Consider the following 19369-nt stretch of genomic DNA (forward strand, 5'->3'; position numbering starts at 1 on the left):
GACCTGAGGATACTTTCATTCGCAAGGGAAAGAGTTGGTGAGTAATATGGACTTTAATTTGTTTCCCTAAGTGCTATAAATTCCGAGATATTAAGGTCTGAAAAAAGGCAATTTCCGAGAAACTGCCCATATTGAGGTGACAGGTGTATTGAAAAAAAAAGCCTGGCATTTGGGGGTTCAGTGCCTAACCTCCCGAAGGGGACAGTGTGAAATAGATGTTATTTTTTTCATCTTGCTAAATGCTTCGAAATACGGCATGATTTTTTAGGTGTCTTATGGTCTTTTTTTTTCCCCCTCCGTTATCAAATAGGAATAATTTTTCTGTGTGGAATGAAAAAGTTAGTGGTAGGTGGGGGTGCTCTCCATCCACTCACTCGATGTAGTGCTGCTTTGGGTGTCTGCCCTTTCCTCACTTCCTTCCTTCCTCTTCTGTCTTTCATTCCTTCATTCTTTCCTCTCCCTTCTGCCAACAGGTGACTTTACACTCCCTCATCTGTGTTTCTTTCCTTCACTCTTCCCTCTTCCTTCTGGGTATGGGTGACTCTACACTAAGTGACAAGCCAAACAGTTTCCTGCACACCAGGAAACCATTTACTACACTGGGTGGTAACCATACAACCAAATTATGGCACCTGGTGGTTTAGTGGGTAATTAAGGTGCTCCAATCGTATTGACCCTGTGTAGGTTTATCTTCAATGGGTGGCTGGGGTTTATTGCTCATGTAATGCCACTCAGGGATGAGTGAGGTTGGTCACTCTCATCTTAAATGTCAGGATCACCTTGCTTAGTCCTGGGCTCTTGTGCCCCTCATGGGGCAACATAGGATTGGATGATGGATGGATGGACGGAATGAAAAGGTCTTGACATTTTGCAACATTCACTTTCATTATCCCAGTGGCAGTTTACATTTCTTGATACATAACTTATAATGTTTATAATGTTATTCTTGCACAATGAAAATAAAATTACAGTAAGTATACAGAACTTCATGGCATAACTCATATTCTTATCTTAAAATTAATATTCAAATATTTTGAAATTATGGTGCGACCAGCTGCTGACAGCATTTACATTACTGATGCACTTTTTCCACAAAGTAATGGTTCACTGCAGTATTATATGCAATACAATGCTGTATTTCAGGAAATACATTTCCACAATTCAATTACAAACTTTGGTCAAGGCAGTTAAAAATACCAACTGATGTAAATTCAAACAGTAACAATCTGTATGGTAATGGCAGCACCAAAGCTTAAGTGCAATATAGTACTAATACTACCTGTACTGTAAATGAATTAATGTTCACAGCCGTGATGCTACCTTGGTAGTAACAAGTTTTGGGTATATACAGCAGGCAAGCACACACGATTTACAACATAACACATGATGAACTAGAGCTGTATTCATTATAAATATAACATGCAACATTGTAATGATGGTAGGCAAAATATATGCCCTGTGGATCAAAATGCTCCACATTACTTGAACTCATCAAAATTAAGTGATTATTTGGAAGTATGCTGAGTTAGGAGCGTGCGGTGTGCAGTAGCTGCTAATTCTTGCACATCTGGTTGTGCATCTCTTCGGGCCTCTTCCACCCCAGACAGCAACTCGACTCTTAACCGCACAACCAAAACATCCATTCCTGCAGTGCAAATTAATGAGTAAACTTCAAAACATTAAATAAGCTTGTAGATGTCTTTTACATTACAAGGTACGGGAAACCCTTGTTGCTCACGGATTTGATTACTCGTGGATTTTTCACTCTGTTGATAAATAATAATGAATAGTGAAATAAAACAGAAAAATGCAGAGTTTGAATGGTGAGTGCATATGCATTTGATGGCCATCAAATGGCAGAGCGTCGCTCAGTCACGAGTCAGCTCCTGCCCAAACTTTGGTTGTGTCTGTGCACTATGCCCCCACTCTCATCTAATTTTCTTCAATTTGCTGTCAACATGGCTCAAAAATGCACATTAGATAACCAACAAAAAAGTGGAAGTGCACAAAAGAAGACCAAAAGGCATATGAAGGTAATGACTCTCCCATGGTGCCAACAGGGATGCAGACGACACACAATAAACATCACACCGATCATAACTCATCATACTTTACATTTTGTATAATTAATCTTCCAACAGAAAGGTGAAGTGAGGAGAATATATTGTGCATTGATGACAATAAACTGACATTACTGTACTGTACTGTATGGTATTTTCAAAACCAATTATTGTACAATTTACTGTATTTTGCATTATGTTCATGCATAATCATTTATCATTATCACTAAGGCATCAGAAACCATTTTCTTTATCATGTAGGCAATTTTCAGTGTGGGAGGGATAACTAAATTTATGCTTGCTGATTTTCCATTCTCTCAGGGGTCTCTGCTCCCTAACCCCCATGAGCATCAAGGGTTTACTGTATATTCTTTTCATCTCCTATTCTATGCAGACCAGGAAAGAATTATCAAACAAGTGGAGTTGTACAGTATAGCCTTAGTGAACCCCTACATTACAGGACACTTTTCCTTAATCTGATAAAATCTTTACACTCCCTCTTGTGTCTATCATTCCTTCATTCTTTCCTCTTTCTTCTGCCTATGGGTGATTCTACACTGAGTGACAAGCCAAATGGTTTCCTGTACACCAGGAAACTATTTACTGTACTACGCTGGGTGGTAACCATATAACCAAATTTTGGCGCCTGGTGGTTTAGTGGGTAATTATTGTGCTCCAATTGGATTGAGCCGGTGAAGGTTTATATCCAAGGGATGGTTGGGGTTTATTGCTCACGTAATGCCACTCAGGGATGAGTGAGGTTGGTCACTCTCATCTTAAATGTCAGGACCAAGTGCCTAACCTCGGGCTCATACGCTCCTCATGGGGCAACGTAGGATTGGATGATGGATGGATGGATAAAATTGTCTGGTAGCAGAAAATATAAACTATGAAGAATTTCACTCAGGCTCCTATGGCTCACTCTAGGCTGAAAGGAATCATCAGTAACTAGTTTGCGCTACATATATACTACAGTTGTCCAGCCATGAAATGGGTAATGGTACCAGTAATAACACTCTCAAGCTCCTATAACTTACTCAGCTGAATAAAATTGTATGGTACAGTATTGGTTGAAACAAAATACATGAGTTGCCCTGCCCATGAAAGATTTAATGTTATTACTATATCATTTAGCAATCATAATTACGGTAACTTTTACTACTGTGACAAAGATGAGTCACTGGAAAACTCCACCAACAATGAGAGGTGATGGCTGAAAGGTGCATCAGAAGTAATGTAACTCCACACTTCTACTGGAGAGCTCCAAAGTCAATTTCATATATTGGATTCAGATGTGAGTGAGGTGGAGGGGGAAAGAGGGAGGGGGAGGCCGAGGATGAGATGGAGGGATGGGGTGGAGAGGTATATGAGAGAGGGGGGTGTGAGTTGGGAGCAGGGCAGTGAAATGGCGGGGGACAGGCTGATGTGGAGGCGATTTGTTTGTGGCCACCCCAAACAGGATTGAGGCGTCTGACAATAGATAGATAGACAGGATTCAGATTGGCAGTGAAATGGGAACCCTAGCTCTTCCCATCACCAACTTCAATCCACTTTTGGGTACCATCCTGCTTGACAGGTGCATCTTTCTGACTTGACAAGTTGGCTGACTATCCCAATGTTGTCACAATAATGACAAGAATAAGCTATGCATGAACAGGTAACATTACACTCCTTTCTCTGTCTTTCTTTCCTTCATTCTTTCCTCTTCCTTTTGCCCATGGGTGACTATACTGAGTGACAAGCCAAATGGTTTCCTGTACACCAGGAAACCATTTACTATGCTGGGTGGTAACCATATAACCATATTTTGGCACCTGGTGGTTTAGTGGGTAATTATGGCACTCCAAACAGATTGAGCCAGTGAAGGGTTTATATCCAAGGGGTGGTTGGGGTTTATTGCTCACATAATGCAACTCAGGAATGAGTGAGGGTGGTCACTCTCATCTTAAATGTCAGGACCAACTTGCCTAGCCCTGGGCTCCTAATGTTCCTCATGGGGCAACGTAGGATTGGATGATGAACGAATAAATGATGAGGTTTATTGAAAGGAACCAATAATTTCAAAAGTGTGGAAGATGAATGAATGGATTTATTTGCTGGTTTGCTGCGTAGTTTCTTTATAGCTGTTCTTGCTTTTGTGTTTTTCTCATCCTGCTTCTGGATCCCACTCACCAATTTGAAATGATGGGTACCGAGTTATGATGATATCAAATGGTAAAAACTATTTTTTTTTTCTTTATATTACATTATACTCAGTGTGTGAAGTCAGTGGAAATTAACAAAACACTTACCTTTAACTTTTTCTAAAAACTCATTCAGAACAACAAGCGATTCTCGACGTAAACTGTAAAACTTTGCGACTCCTGGAAATGAATTTAAATCATGTTAGAACTATAAACAATGCAGTATTTCCTTATTTAAAAAAAAAAAATTTACAAGGTTCTGCCAGTTAATATGAAATTTAAAATTATATAAACTTCATAGATACTGTATTGTAAATTGATTACAGCATTATGTACACCACTAAAAAATTATTTGGTCCCCTGGGTGTGATGAGCATTGAACTGATTTGTAAAAGTGACCCCAAGTTCATTTGGTTGTGTAGGTAATTCAGAATGCTTGGTCCCATGTGTCACACTGTATCACATCTCAAGAGTGATGAATTAATATTTTAGTGGTCATAGTCAGAGTATGCATGTTACTGAACAGAACTATTATACATGTATACATTACCTAAACAATAATTGAAAATCTTGCAAGTATGATGCAACAGTGGATCAAAGAGTGGTTCTGAAAACGTGGTGGGCAGCTCCTTTAAGAGATAGTGTCTTCCCCAAAAATGCTTCAGGGCTCCAACAATACTAAGCTGTGTCTTTCGAGGAACCCTGGATACACTGCTATTCAGCATTTCCACAACTCGTTCGCTGTACTTTTCTGGAATAACAATTAATGAAACTGTAATGTATATACCTTGCTCTATAGTTAGCTGTATGATGTAGTTTTGGTAATGCACTGCATAACCACTGGGAAGCCTGTTGTGGCTAGCTGAGCCTTCTATCAGACTCAGCATTTTCTTTTTCCTCTTGTCCTCAGGAGCAGTAGTCAAGCCTTCACAGATGCCAGACCTGTATTATTTGGCTCTGTAAATCAAGAAGCTCAACATTGAGTTTGACTGCACCACCTGCACATCTATCACCTCCGATTACAAAATGGCAGCAGTATTATTAATACTTACTTGTGTCCAATTAATAAATTAAGTAATGATGCACAATTAGTGAAAGACAATCTGACACCACAGATGAGGGTTGTTGTAAACTATCATACTTGATGATTCTGCTCCATGCTGATAAGTCCACTTTCAAGATAATACCATATATTGGTTGCTTGTGACATTTTCTAGTCAGTATTGTTATTATGCACACTCCACTGCTAAAAGCTGGACAAGAGGACCACCAAGACATAAAGTAACTTGGTGGTGGGATGAGGGTGTAGAAGCTGCAATTAAGGAGAAAAGAAGGCTTTTCCGGGAATGGAAGAAGGGTGGTAGCAAAGAGGAATATTTGGCTGCCAAGCGTAGGGCTAGGAGAGAGGTATACAGGGCAAAGTCTGAGTCACAGAGACAATTACTTGATAACCTAAATCATGGGGAAAGGAAAAATATATTTAGGGTGGCAGGTCAGGTGAAGAGGGATAATCGGGATATCATAGGTGAGCAGTGTGTGAAGAATGATGAAGGAAGGGTAGTGGTGAACAGTGAGGATATTAAAGATGCATGGAGAGAGCATTATAACCGGTTGTTGAATGAGGAGTTTGACTGGGACAGGGAAGGTTTGGAGCCAGCAGATCCAGTGTCTGGCCCTTGGCCTTTGATTGATACTGCTACTGTGAGTGAGGCAATAGGCAGGATGAGGGTGGGGAAGGCAGCAGGTGTGTCTGGGTTGACTGCCGAAATGTTGAAGGCCTCAGGCGATATAGGGGTGAGTTTAGTCACTGACCTGATAAATAGGATTATTTATGAGTGTGTTGTCTCAGATGATTGGCTGAAGAGTGTAATTGTAAATGTGTATAAAGGGAAGGGTGATGCCCTGGAAAGAGGGAATTATAGAGGTATAAAGCTTTTAGATCAGATAATGAAGGTAATGGAGAGAGTTTTAGAAGGTATGATTAGAGAAAGAGTGAATATTGATGAGATGCAGTTTGGGTTTATGCCAGGTAGGGGGACCACTGATGCCATATTCATTGTTCGACAGCTTCAGGAAAAATATATTGGTAGGAGAAGGGATCTTTATTTTGTTTTTGTTGATTTGGAAAAGGCCTTTGACAGAGTCCCTAGAGAGGTGGTGAAGTGGGCAATGAGAAAGCTTGGCTTGGAGGAGTGGCTGGTTAGGGTGGTTATGGCCATGTATGTGGGTGCTCACACCCAGGTGAGAGTGAATGGAGATTTGAGTGATGAGTTTTCCGTGAATGTTGGTGTGCATCAGGGGTCAGTCTTGAGTCCCATGTTGTTTATCATGGTACCTGAAGCCCTTTCACGTGACTTTAGAAACGGACTCCCGTGGGAGTTGTTGTATGCTGATGATTTGGTGTTGATTGCAGAGAATGAAAGGGAGGCAGAGGAAAGGTTTAGGAAGTGGAGAGATGGTATGGGGCAAAAGGGTTTAAGGGTAAATGCAGATAAAACAAAAGTGATGATATCTAGGGTTGGTGGCGGTACTGTCAAAGACGAGGGAGAGTGGCCATGTGCAGTTTGCCACAAGGGCGTGGGAAGTAATTCCATCTTGTGCGGTGTGTGTGATAAATGGGTGCATAAGAGATGTAGTGGTATCAGAGGTAGACTGCGAGATAATGCTGATTTTATGTGTACGGCATGCCGGGGTGAGCAGGTGGAGATCGTCAGACGTGAAAGAATTGAACTTGCTGGTGAATCTCTTGAGTGTGTGGAAGAGTTTTGTTATTTAGGAGACATGTTGTGTGCTGGAGGTGGGGCTGGAGCTAGCTCTGTGGCTAGGGTGAGAAGTGGTTGGAAGAAGTTCAGGGAGCTCTTGCCTCTCCTGACATTGAGAGGGCTCTCCCTACGTGCTAAGGGGTCTTTGTATGCAGCGTGTGTTAGGAGTGTAATGCTGTATGGCAGTGAGACCTGGGCAGTGAAGGAGGAAGACATTCGCCGGCTCAGACGTACAGAAATGACAATGATTAGGTGGATGTGCAGTGCGTCCCTGCGTCCAAGGCCTGGAGGGGCTGGGTTTACGATGGAAGAGTTGAGAGGTAGGATGGGACTGGAGTGTATTGGTGTTGTGATGGGGAGAGGTAGATTGGGGTGGTTTGGACATGTGGAGAGGGTGGGGGATGATAGTTGGGTGAGGAAGGTGAGAAGTGTTAATATTGGGGGTGGGGTTATGAGGGGTAGACCGAGAAAGACATGGGACGAGGTCATTAAGTGTGACCTTAGGGTTAAGGGACTGAACAGGGAGGCTGCAATGGATCGTGCAGCATGGAGAGCCGCCATTAGGTGACCAAGGCCGACACATGCAAGCATGTTGGAGCCTTTAAAAAACGAAAACGAAACGAAAACGATACATCATGAGCTATAATGGACTGTTCTTGTATTACACCTCCCCCCCCCCTCAAAAAGTGTACATTATTACTGTACTAAATTCTGAATGCAGTATGTCATGTGGTCTATCACTACTGCTGAGAAGTATCCTTAATAGATTCTGGGAATGGCAATACACAACCCAACACTCCCTGTACACCCCACAGATTTTCCAGAACTGACTCTACATAACCTCTACATAATCTTTGTTAATATTCATCTGCCAATGCTTTGTTCCTCAGCTTCTCTACTTTCAAGCTATCACTGAAAGTGTTCCTTTTTTCTTAATTTCACCTCACTAATACCCAGTGCTGGGCAGGTGCGCAAACACTTGTGCAAAGCGCAATTGCGCACCGTTGTGCTTCGGTGAATATCGTTTGCGCATTGCGCACCGCACGAGACCATGCGCAATATTGCGCTTTCGCACATGAAAAGGCAGGTGTGCAAACGCAAATTTATATGCGCTTGCGCACCTGCCTCACACACCTGTCCTGTGGATTGCGCACTGCGCAATCCAAGGGACACGTGGTCTTGGGAGTTTCCCGTACGTCTGGACAAGGAGTGAGGGAGGCACGGGCAGTCGCGAGGGTTCTGCTGGGGGGAGGCGGGAGGGAAGGAGGGTAGTAGCATTTCTTAAAATGCTTCAACAGCGATAATGTATTTTAATATTTTTTAAATTATTATTATTAGCAAATAATAATAAATTAAAAATGGCAGTGATAGACTATGTGTGTGTGGATGAGCGAATGAGAAGACAAGTGGTGGATGCAAGAGAGTGGAGAGGGTGGGGGAATGGAATCTCGGACCATCACTTCGTGATGGCCAAGGTAAGGCTGCAATGGAAATGGTTGAAGAGACGAAGGGGAAGACAGGAGGAAACAGCTCCTGTGAGAAGACTGGCGAAATTGCAAGACAGTGAAAAAATGGCAGAGTATAAAAGCATTGTGGAAGAAAGATTGGGAAGGTATGAGTTACAGCAGATGGAAGGGGTGGAAGACGTATGCAAGATATTCACGGAAGAGATAGGCGCAGCATGTGAGGTGGTTTGTGGAGTGAGGAGGAGATGCAAGGGTGTGCAAGGGACAGCATGGTGAAATGACGAGGTGAAATGAGCTGTGGAACAAAAGAAGAAGGCATATAGTGAATGGTTAGTAAGTAGAGGTACGGGAGAAGATGAGAGAGAGAAGAGAGAGGTATATGTGAGTAGGAGAAGGGAGGTGAAGAGACTGGTGAAGGAGAGTAAGAAGAAAGTGGATGAAGAGTTTGGGAGGAATCTGAGTGTGAAATGGAGGGAGAGTAAGAAATTGTTTTGGAAGGAGGTAAAGAAAGTAAGGCAGTGTGAAAGGGGAAATAGTAGGGGAGTGAAAGATAGGAATAATAGATTGTTGGTGGAGAAGAGAGAGAAATTGAGGAGATGGAAGGAGCACTTTGAGGATTTGTCGAATGTAGAGAGTGAGAGCAGTGCGAGTATAAGTGGTTGGGGAATGGCTGGGAGAAGGAGAGATGAGAGGGGGGAGGAAGAGATCAGTAGGACGGAAGTAGAGGAAGCAATGAAGAAGATCAAGTTGGGGAAGGCCCCAGGAATTGATGGAGTGTGTGGTGAAATGCTGAAGTATGGAGGTGAGATTGTTGTGGAATGGATATGGAAGTTGTGTAGATTGGCTTGAAGAGGGAAGGGTTCCAGAGGACTGGAAATCAGGTATAACTGTTCCTTTATATAAAGGGAAAGGGGAGAGAGAATTATGTGGTAACCATAGGGGTATTTGCCTTCTTAGTGTGACTGGTAAAATATATGGTAGAATACTCATTGACAGGGTTAGGCATATGACAGAGGAGCTAGTTGGAGAAGAACAAGGGGGATTTAGGAAGGGAAAAGGGTGTGTAGATCGGATATTTGTTCTAAGATGTTTAGTGGAGAAGTATCTAGAGATGGGAAAGAAAGTGTATGCTGCCTTCATGGACTTGGAGAAAGCTTATGACAGAATAGATAGGCAAGGTATGTGGAAGGTACTGAGAATATATGGAGTGGATGGGAATTTGATGAATGCTGTGAAGAGTATGTACGAAGGAGTTAGGGCTACGGTGCGAGTGGATGGTGTGCTAAGTGAGTTTTTTTATCTCAATGTGGGACTGAAACAGGGTTGTGTGATATCTCCATGGCTGTATAATATATACATGGATGGGGTTGTAAAGGAGGTGCAGGGTAGGGCAGTGGATGTGGGGGTGGCTCTAATGAATGATGGTGAGATTTGGAAGCTTCTGGTGTTGCTGTTTGCTGATGATACAGTATTGTTGAGTGAAGATGAATGGGAGTTGCAAGGTTTGGTGAATGAATTTGGGACAATGTGTAGGAGGAGGAAGCTGAAAGTTAATGACAACAAAAGTAAAGTTATGGTGTTTGAGAGGAATGAAGTCACAGAATGTACAGTGAGGTTGGATGGTGAGGATATGGAAAGTGTGAGTGCATTCAAGTACTTGGGTAGTGTGATGAGTAAGGATGGAACTTTGAGTGATAAAGTGCATGAAAGAGTACAGCAGGGAAGGAAGGTTGTTGGTTCACTGAAAGCAATGATGAGACATAGGGAGGTGAGTATGGAAGTTAAGAAGTCACTGCATGATAGTATTGTGATCCTTACCCTGACGTATGGAAGCGAGGCGTGGACCTTGCAAGAGGGGAACAAGTCAAGAGTGAGAGCAGTGGAAATGGGTTACTTGATAGGAGCGTGTGGAGTGACATGGAGGGACAGGTTGATGAATGAAGAAGTGAAGGAACGTTGTGGGGTGGATGTGGTTGAGAAGATTAGGAGAAATACACTGAGGTGGTTTGGACATGTGGAGAGAATGGAGAATGAAAGACTGACTAAGAGGGTGTATGTAGGTGAGGTGGAGGGAGGGAGAGGGAGGGGTAGACCGAGGATGAGGTGGAGGGATGGAGTTGAGAGGTATATGAGGGTGGGGGGGGTGAGTTGGGGGGATGGTAGTCAAATGGTGGGTGACAGAGTGACTTGGAGGTGTTTTGTCTGTGGCCACCCTTTGTGGGATTAGGGCGTCGGGCTATAGATAGATAGACAGATAGATATACATGTAGATATAAATATGTACTGTATACATATACACAGTACACTCATACCCCGATATCCAGCAGTGTTATGTACCATTGGGAGTGTTCAGTCAGCAAGTATGTCGGATGTCAAAGCAATTTTCCCCTTAAGATGCTGAAGAAAAGCCAGATATGCATTCTAGACTGAAACCCAATCTCTCATTTACCTTAATTAACACAGACTGACCCAGAAACACCATAGGTAATGATATTATCCTCATAAACAGTACTATTGCTAAAAAATAGAAATCAAACATCACATGCAGGAGGGTAGGGAGGTGGGATGTGAGGCTTCAGGGCAACTAAACAGCCAAGCAGGCAGCTGGCAGTGCACCAAGTGGGGGTGGGGGAGGGTGGGGGGATGGGGAAGGAGACAAGCAGGGTGGGGGAGGGAGACAAGTGGGGGTGGGGGACAGAGACAAATTGGGGTGGGGGAGGGTGGGAGGGCAGGAAGGAGACAAGTGGGGGTGGGGAAGGGTGGGAGGGTAGGAAGGAGTCAAGCAAGCCAAACAGCCCTACTACCTGCCCCCCCCCCCTCTAGTCTCACTCACTCTCACACACACACACACACACACACAGGTCGCCAACAGAGCAGCAGCTCCGTGCTAAATGTGGGGAAATAATGCTAAAATGGCAGCGAAAAAGAGGCCAGTCTATTGTGATTATGTGATCTGAATGTGTGAGTGGTGGTCCCACCTGATACCAGTGAAAAAAAATGGATCTATCTATCTATCTATAGCCCGACGCCCTAATCCCGCAAAGGGTGGCCGCAGACAAAACGCCTCCAAGTCACTCTGTCATCCACCATTTGACTCCCCTCCCCCCAACTCACCCCCCCCTCCCTCATATACCTCTCAACTCCATCCCTCCACCTCATCCTCGGTCTACCCCTCCCTCTCCCTCCCTCCACCTCACCTACATACACCCTCTTAGTCAGTCTTTCATTCTCCATCCTCTCCACATGTCCAAACCACCTCAGTGTATTTCTCCTAATCTTTTCAACCACATCCACATCTACCCCACAACGTTCCTTCACTTCTTCATTCGTCAACCTGTCCCTCCATGTCACTCCACATGCTCCTCTCAAGTAACTCATTTCCACTGCTCTCACTCTTGACTTGTTCCCCTCTTGCAAGGTCCACGTCTCGCTTCCATACGTCAGGGTAGGGATCACAATACCATCATGCAGTGACTTCTTAACTTCCATGGATGATTCAGTCAAATAAGAACACAAGACAGTGTAGAAGTTCAAAATTTTTGTATGGGTGTATAATAGCAGGAGAGAGTCCTCTGTTTACAACCAGTGCAGGTGAATTTGTGGGTTTCTCTAATGAAGACTGGAGTGGGGGGAGTATTAAACACAATCAAACATGAGTAGCAGGTGTAGAGAGAATGGCTGAGAGAAATGTCCACAAATTAAAAATGGTTTAGTCAGTAATTAGAGAGTTGCAGGAATGAACACTACAAGAGAAAGAGATTAAGGAATTGAAAAATGAGGTGAAGAGAGTCTCTTCACATACTGCTGAGCAAGAGAGAAATATCAAAATTAAAAGTGAGTAATGATTCAGCCTCAAATGAAAAAGAACAGCTTAAATGAGAAAATAAGAGGTTGGAGGAAGAAGGGAGAGGATGAGAAGTAAATTTAAAGAGTATGAATATAAAACAAAGATGCAAGGTGAACACATTAAGAATTGGATGGGCATAAGGGCTGAATGAAAATTCAGGATGAAACAAAAATAAATCTACAGAGGATTACAGAACAACAAAAGAAAACCAAGAAATGGTAGAGAAGGAAGTGGTTAGGGTGCTAAAAAGTAAAGAACCACTTGTCAGAGAAGCAGCAGATAAGAAAAAATGCATAATTATCTCAGGTTTGAAAGAAAAACCTATGTCAGTGAGGTCAGAAAGTGAAAGGGATGAACTGAGAAGGGCAAAGGATACAGCGTCAATAATTATGGAAGGAAATGACGAAGCCCAAGACGAGATCAAAGAAGTGCTTAGGCTGGGAAAATAAATGAAGGGAAGGGTAAGGCCACTAAAAGTAAAATTTCAATCTCGGGTCATGGTAAATAACACAATCAACAAGACTTGGAAATTAGCAGATAAGAAGGGATTCAAAAATATCTGGATAAAGAAAGACACAAATGAGGAAGAGAAAGCTAAAATAAAGCAACTTGTTAAGGACGCCATGGAAAAAAATGACCATAGAATGGAGGAAGAGAAGTCAGAGTTCTACTGGAGAGTTATGGATCAGATATTGAGGAAGTCATACCAAGGGAGAGAGGACACAATAAAAACAATGCATAAAGATTGAAAGTGGCATACACTAATGTTGATGGTCTAAGCTCAGCAAGGCTGGAAATAGACGATTTCTTGAGGATAAACAAGCCAGACATTATGTGCTTTGTACAGACCAAGCTATGAGAGATTACTGAGATCCAAATGGGAGATGGGAAATACAAACTACGGAGAAATAGAAAAAAAATGGGTGGAGGAGTAATGACAGCAGTGAAAAACAGCCTAAATGAGGATAGTGTGAAATTGGAAGAAGGTATGGCTGAAGTGATAAACAAGGTACTAGAAACCAGAGGGAAAGGCAAGAGAGACATCACAGTAGCATATGTCTCCCCCAAAGACAAGGGCATGGAATAAGGAGGAATATCAGGAGATGTTGTCAGACATGGTTTGATATCTTCAGAATGTGACTGAGAAAAACAACAACATAATCCTGATGGGTGACTTTAATTGTAAAGAGGTAAAAGGGGAGGAGTGGGACTCGGGAAGCAGTAGAGATTCATGGGGCAGTATACTCTTAAATATAGCAAGGGATAATGTAATGATGCAGTGGGTTAAAGAAGTGACAAGATTTAGAGGTGATGAAACACCAGCAAGACTAGATTTAATTCTAACCAAAGAACCTGATGCACATGAATCTCTGAAATATGTGTGTCCAATAGGAAAAAGTGGTCATGTAGTGACAGAGTTCCAAACGACAGAAGGAAATGGGAAAACAAGATGAGCTATACAGGCATGGAAGATACAACTTTGGAAATGCAAACTTTTCTGGATTGAGAAAATTTTTTGAAGAAGCAGATTGGCGAGAATTCAGGGAAACAAGAGAGATACAGAAGTGAAATATCTTTCTAAACTTCTATCATACGGGTGTGGAAACGTATGTGCCAAAAGTCAGTGGGATAGAGAACTGGGGAAATGACTGGTTAAACAAAAGGTATAAGATGGCAAAAAAAGAAAGGGATAAGGCATGGACCAAATGGAGAAAGAGAGGTAATGAGAGAACAAAGGCAGAATATAAAAGAACTAGAAATGAATTTACAAGGACAGGTAGAGAGGAAAAGAGAAACTTAAAAAAAAGGGTATAATTGACAAATGTATGGATGAACCTAAATTATTCTACAGCTTTGCTGATGGCAAATTGAAAAAAAAAGGAAGGAATCAACAGTCTCAAAGTAGAAGGAAATGTCTATAAAGATGCAGTTATGCATGCTGAAATAATGAACAAATGCTTCCAATCCATATTCACAAATGATTTTGTGGAGGAGGAGGGAGTGACAAGAAATGTAGTGTTAAAAGAAGTAAAAGTTGAAAACCCAGAAGTGTACAAATTACTGGAAACCCAAGATGTGAGGAAAGCCCCAGAACCTGACACAATCCCTAATTGGATACTAAAGGAATGCAGAGAACAACTGGCAGATAAGATTCACAGTTTAATGTTATGTTCTCTGCAAGAAGGGAAAGTGCCTCGGGAATGGAAGAGGGCCAATGTCGTACCAGTTTTTAAGAAGGGAAACAAGCAAGAACCCCTGAGTTACTGACCAGTGTCCCTGACCAACTTGGTCACAAAATTGTGTGAGAGAATCCTGAAAGACAGATAGATAAAATATCTGGAGGAGATGGACATTTTGCCAGAAAGTCAGTTTGAATTCAGCAGTGGTGGGCAGCGCAAATGAAGAAGGACCTTGTGCAAGCGCAATGTGCATCCACAGTTCACTACCCTGCGCAAGTGCAAGTGCGCAATTTGACAAATATTTAGCTTGCGCAATGTCGCAAAGCGCAATCGCAAACCATTTGCATATGTTTTTGTGGGAATTGCTGTAAAATACTGAGATATTTAAATAAAATAGCATACAGTAAGACCTCACTACAACAGACTAATTGGGCCCCAAACCATTCCAAAAAATGCAAAATTCCAGTAAATGCAACATCCGGACTTTTTCCGATACATCAGACATTAATCTGGATCGCATGAACGGTTTTTAAACTGTTTTGATTACCATTGTGGTACTGTACTCTGTTAAAATTTCATTACATTAATCAAATGGTATAATATATATACAGTAATAATACTGTACTGTACACTGATAAAATGTCATGTATTTACCTTATTGTGGTGAACATAGCTAAAGTGGTCAGGCAGTCCAGACTGCTTCTGGCTTTATCGGACTTTTTCTGAAATATAGGAATTTAGTCCAGTAGCTCCTCTATTCCAGTAAAAGCAAATCCTGGTCTATTGAAGTCCATTATATAGAGGTTTTACTGTACTTACTTACTTTAATTTATTATTATTATTTTCTATTATTTGTAATTTGCACAAGTGCGCAATCTAATATTTAGCTTAAGCAATGTCGGAAAGTGCTGAAGCAAGCCATTTGCATATATTTCTGGGAATTACTGTAAAATACCGAGATATTTAAATAAATTAACATACTTCTTCCTTAGCCTGTATCATTCTTTTTCAGTCCCTGCCCACCTCTCTTCCTATTTCTCCCATCTTTCCTGTCACTTCTTATTGCTTTTCTTTCCTTTACGGGTGGCTTTACATTGAGTGACAAGCCAAATGGTTTCCTGTAAGCCAAGAAACCATTTATAATCCTGGGTGGTAACCATATAACCAAACCATACACATTCCCTACGTGTCAGCAAGTGGGTTGGTGGAGGGTTAGTGCCCCTCCCCATAAAACAAATAACTCAAGTCAAATGGCCACCCCTTACGGAATTATGGCATCTGGCAATAGATATAGACAGACTTTCATTTATTATTATTCTATCTATCTGTCTATTGCCAGACGCCTTAATCCCGTAAAGGGTGGCCACTGGGCACAAACAAGCAACAAATCCCCTCCATGTCATCCTGTCCCCCGCCATTTCACTGCCTTGCTCCCAGCTCACACCCCCTTCTCTCATATACTTCTCCACTCCATCCCTCCATCTCATCCTTGGCCTTCCCTTCCCTCTCCCCCCCTCCACCTCACTCACATACACTCTCCTCATTAGTCTCTCACTCTCCATCCTCTCCATATGACCAAACCACCTCAGTGAGTTTCTTCTAACGCTTCCTATCACATCCACATCCACACCACAATGATCCTTCACTTCCTTATTTGTCAGTCTGTCTCTCCATGTAACTCCACATGCTCCTTTCAAATAACTCACTTATTTCCACAGCTCTCACTCTTGACTTCTGTCCCTCCAACAAGGTCCAAGCTTCACTTCCATACATTAGAGTTGGTATCACAATACTGCCATGCAGTAACTTTTTCACTCGTGGAAGTTCTAACAGAGGAGTGAGTGGGCTGCGAAGCAGAGGGACAAGGAAACAAAGGCCGTGATGTTGCCAGTTTTACTTTTATCTGCATTTTTGCAAGACATTTTATTTAATAGTTCAATATAGATATACAATAATATATGTAATTCCTTACAAAAATCATTAAAACATATTATTTAAATCAAATATCCACAGCCTAATGAATTATCAGGCTATGGATATTTGATTTAAATAATATGTTTTAATGATTTCTGTAAGGAAATGCATATGCTACTCTTAATAAATAATACACTTTTAATTTATTATTATTTACTAATAATAATAATTTAAAAAATATTAAAATACATTAGCTCTGTTGAAGCATTTTAAGAAATGCTACTATCTTCCGTCCCTCCCACCTCCCCCCAGCAATCCAGAACCATTGCGACCCGCCCGAGCCTTCCCCATCCCTTGTCCAGACATACAAGACGCTCTCAAGACCACGTGTACTGCGTAATCCACATGACAGGTGAGCAAGCGCAAATTTAGTTGTGCAAACGCAACTAAATTTGCACTTGCATATCTGCCTTTTCATGTGCGAAAGCGCAATTTTGCGCATCGTCTTGTGCGGTGCGCAATGAGCAAATGATATTCACTGGAGCACAATGGTGTGCAATTGCACTTAGCGCAAGTGTCTGTGCACCTGCCCAGCACTGGAATTCAAAAGTGGAAGGCCATTTCCAACTTGTTGAGCTTCTACTCTAGGGCGACTGGCAAGCTACAGGAGAGAGTTGGTGGATTGTGTGTATTTAGATCTGGAGAGAGCCTTTGATAAGGTATTCCACAAGCGACTGATGTGGAAATTGAAACACATAGGAAGACTAAAGAGGAACCTCTTGGAGTGGATGAGAGACTTCCTGAGAGACACGTAAATGAGAACAGTAATAAAGGACAGGATATCTGGATGGAGGGAGGTAACAAGCGGAGTCCCACAGGCCTCGATGTTAGCATCCATAATGTTCCTAATTTACGTAAACGATATGGTAGATGGAATGAACAGTTTTGCAAGTCTGTCTGCTGATGATGTAAAGACCATGAGGAAGTTGAAGAATACTGTAAAATGCTGCAGGAGGACCTGGATAGGATTCATCATTGGAGCCGGATGTGGGAAATGAAATTCAATGCAAAAAAAGTAAAATATTGTAAATGGGTAAAAGTACCAAGAGACCTTCACTAAATTATTTGATGGGTAATGAACCAATCACAAAAGCGAGAGAAGAGAAGGACTTGGGAGTGCTGATCCAGGATAATTTGTCACCAAAAAAACACATTAACAAGATGGTTAGAGAGATGTATAATCTCTTGACTAACATAAGAGCATTTCATTACATGGATGAGGAGATGAAAAAACTGATAGTGGCCATGATCCACCCCAGGTTGGAATATAAGGCAGTAGTGTGGTCCCCACATGAAAAGAAAGATATGAACAATTGAGTGAATACAAAGAACAACCACCAAGATGGTCCCTGGCCTGGCAGATCTGTCATACTGGGAAAGGCTGGGAAAGCTAGATCTGCCTACCTTAGAAGAAAGGAGAGAAAGGGGCAACATGATTGCAGTGTTCAGGGCTATGATGGGAGCAGAAAAAACTGACAGAGAAGCTCTGTTTGGATGGGATGGGAGAGTAACATGAGGGCATGGAATGAAACTGAAAAAGCCAAGTTGCCTGAAAGATTTCAAAAAATATAGTTTTCCATATAACTGCATAGACCTGTGGAATGGCCTGGACAAAGAGATCATCCAGTCTAAAAACTTAAACGAGTTCAAAGCAAAATCTGACTTACTAAGAATCAGAAACGCAACCCCATGAGCATAGCTCATTTCCTGTATATCACAGCTAGGTAAAGATGTGCACACACACACACAAACACACACACACAATCTAGGCGGACGTGTGACACCGGCGCTCCGTACCAAATCATCACGGCCAGTGGCATTACCTAAATAGTATCTTTGTATGAGTCAAGCTCAGTACCAGGTTAGACTAAATGATTGTTCATTATTAAAAGGAAAAAAAAATAAGTTTAAACAAGACTTGTTCAAACAGGAAATAGAACCAAGACGAAAGAATACGCTGAGTCATCTCTGAGGTTTGTTTAGACTACAACAACACGGAGATTGTAAGTACTGTACATGCTTTGCACTTTAAGTATTGCAAAATGGATACATACTTCAGTAAAACAAATTTGGAAAAGAAAAGGGATAAAGGTAAAAAGCAAAATGATGATTTCTACCAAGAACTGCTTGAAGCAGAGACTCACAGTAGACTGGTTGAACGTGTAAACAAACTAGAAATGGCTTTCAAAAATGAAATTGATGAAATAAAGAAGCAGATGCATTTGCAAAAGGAAGAAATAGAAAAACTAGGAAGGGAGGCAAATAAGAAAGACACAACCATCAGTGAACTATCAGTGGAACTGAGTACACTTAGGAAGAAAATGAGTGAAATGGCAAGTACAGTAGTCAATAACGAGAGTGTTATGGAAGAGTTCAAAAATGACACAGAGACAATTAGGCAAGTTAGCAGTCTTATTGACCAGAGCAGTGATATTGAGGAGAAGATAACACAAGTGAATGAAGCTGTGCAAAGCTACAAAAATGATGTAGAAACCATGTATGCCAAAATGGTGAAAGTAAAGAAAGACTTGGAAACAAGGGTGGAGGAAAAAAGCATTAAGAAGGAGGTAAAAAGAATAATCCAAGACAATCCAAAGTTAGTCAGAGATTCAGTAGAGATAAACAAATCAATAGTAATCACTGGTATAGAAGAGGAAGAAGTTAAAAACAAGATCACAAGGGACAAAAAGGAGATGACAAATGTAATGAGCTTACTGAAAGAAGTATCAGAGGAAATCTGTAGTAAAGACATAGAGGAACACAAAAGGTTAGGGAAATACGAGAAAAGCAAGACAAGACCTCTAAAGGTGACTTTCCAGAGTGTAAACACTGTGGAAGAGATACTAAAAAATGCAAAGAATCTTAAGAAAAAAGAGGAGTTCAAAAATGTATGGATA

At 41.7% G+C, this 19369-nt stretch overlaps 1 protein-coding gene across 1 annotated transcript in view; it reads right to left on the reverse strand.

Annotated features, from left to right (window-relative positions):
* Nucleotides 1-866: 866 nt before the first annotated feature.
* The window catches only part of LOC145393503 (proteasome adapter and scaffold protein ECM29), an 835694-nt gene continuing 817191 nt past the window's right edge, over nt 867-19369 (reverse strand). The window contains exons 24-26 of the mRNA XM_080267631.1: nt 4794-4994; nt 4352-4423; nt 867-1645 (exon numbers count right to left, since the gene is read on the reverse strand). Of these exons, the coding sequence (XP_080123757.1) occupies nt 1506-1645; nt 4352-4423; nt 4794-4994 (413 nt within the window). The 3' untranslated portion in view covers nt 867-1505. The remainder of the gene's footprint in view (nt 1646-4351; nt 4424-4793; nt 4995-19369) is intronic.

This window comes from Coenobita brevimanus, chromosome 24 (genome assembly GCF_032717465.1).
Source record: "Coenobita brevimanus isolate Jiangsu-jjx chromosome 24, ASM3271746v2, whole genome shotgun sequence".
Classification (NCBI taxonomy): domain Eukaryota; kingdom Metazoa; phylum Arthropoda; class Malacostraca; order Decapoda; family Coenobitidae; genus Coenobita; species Coenobita brevimanus.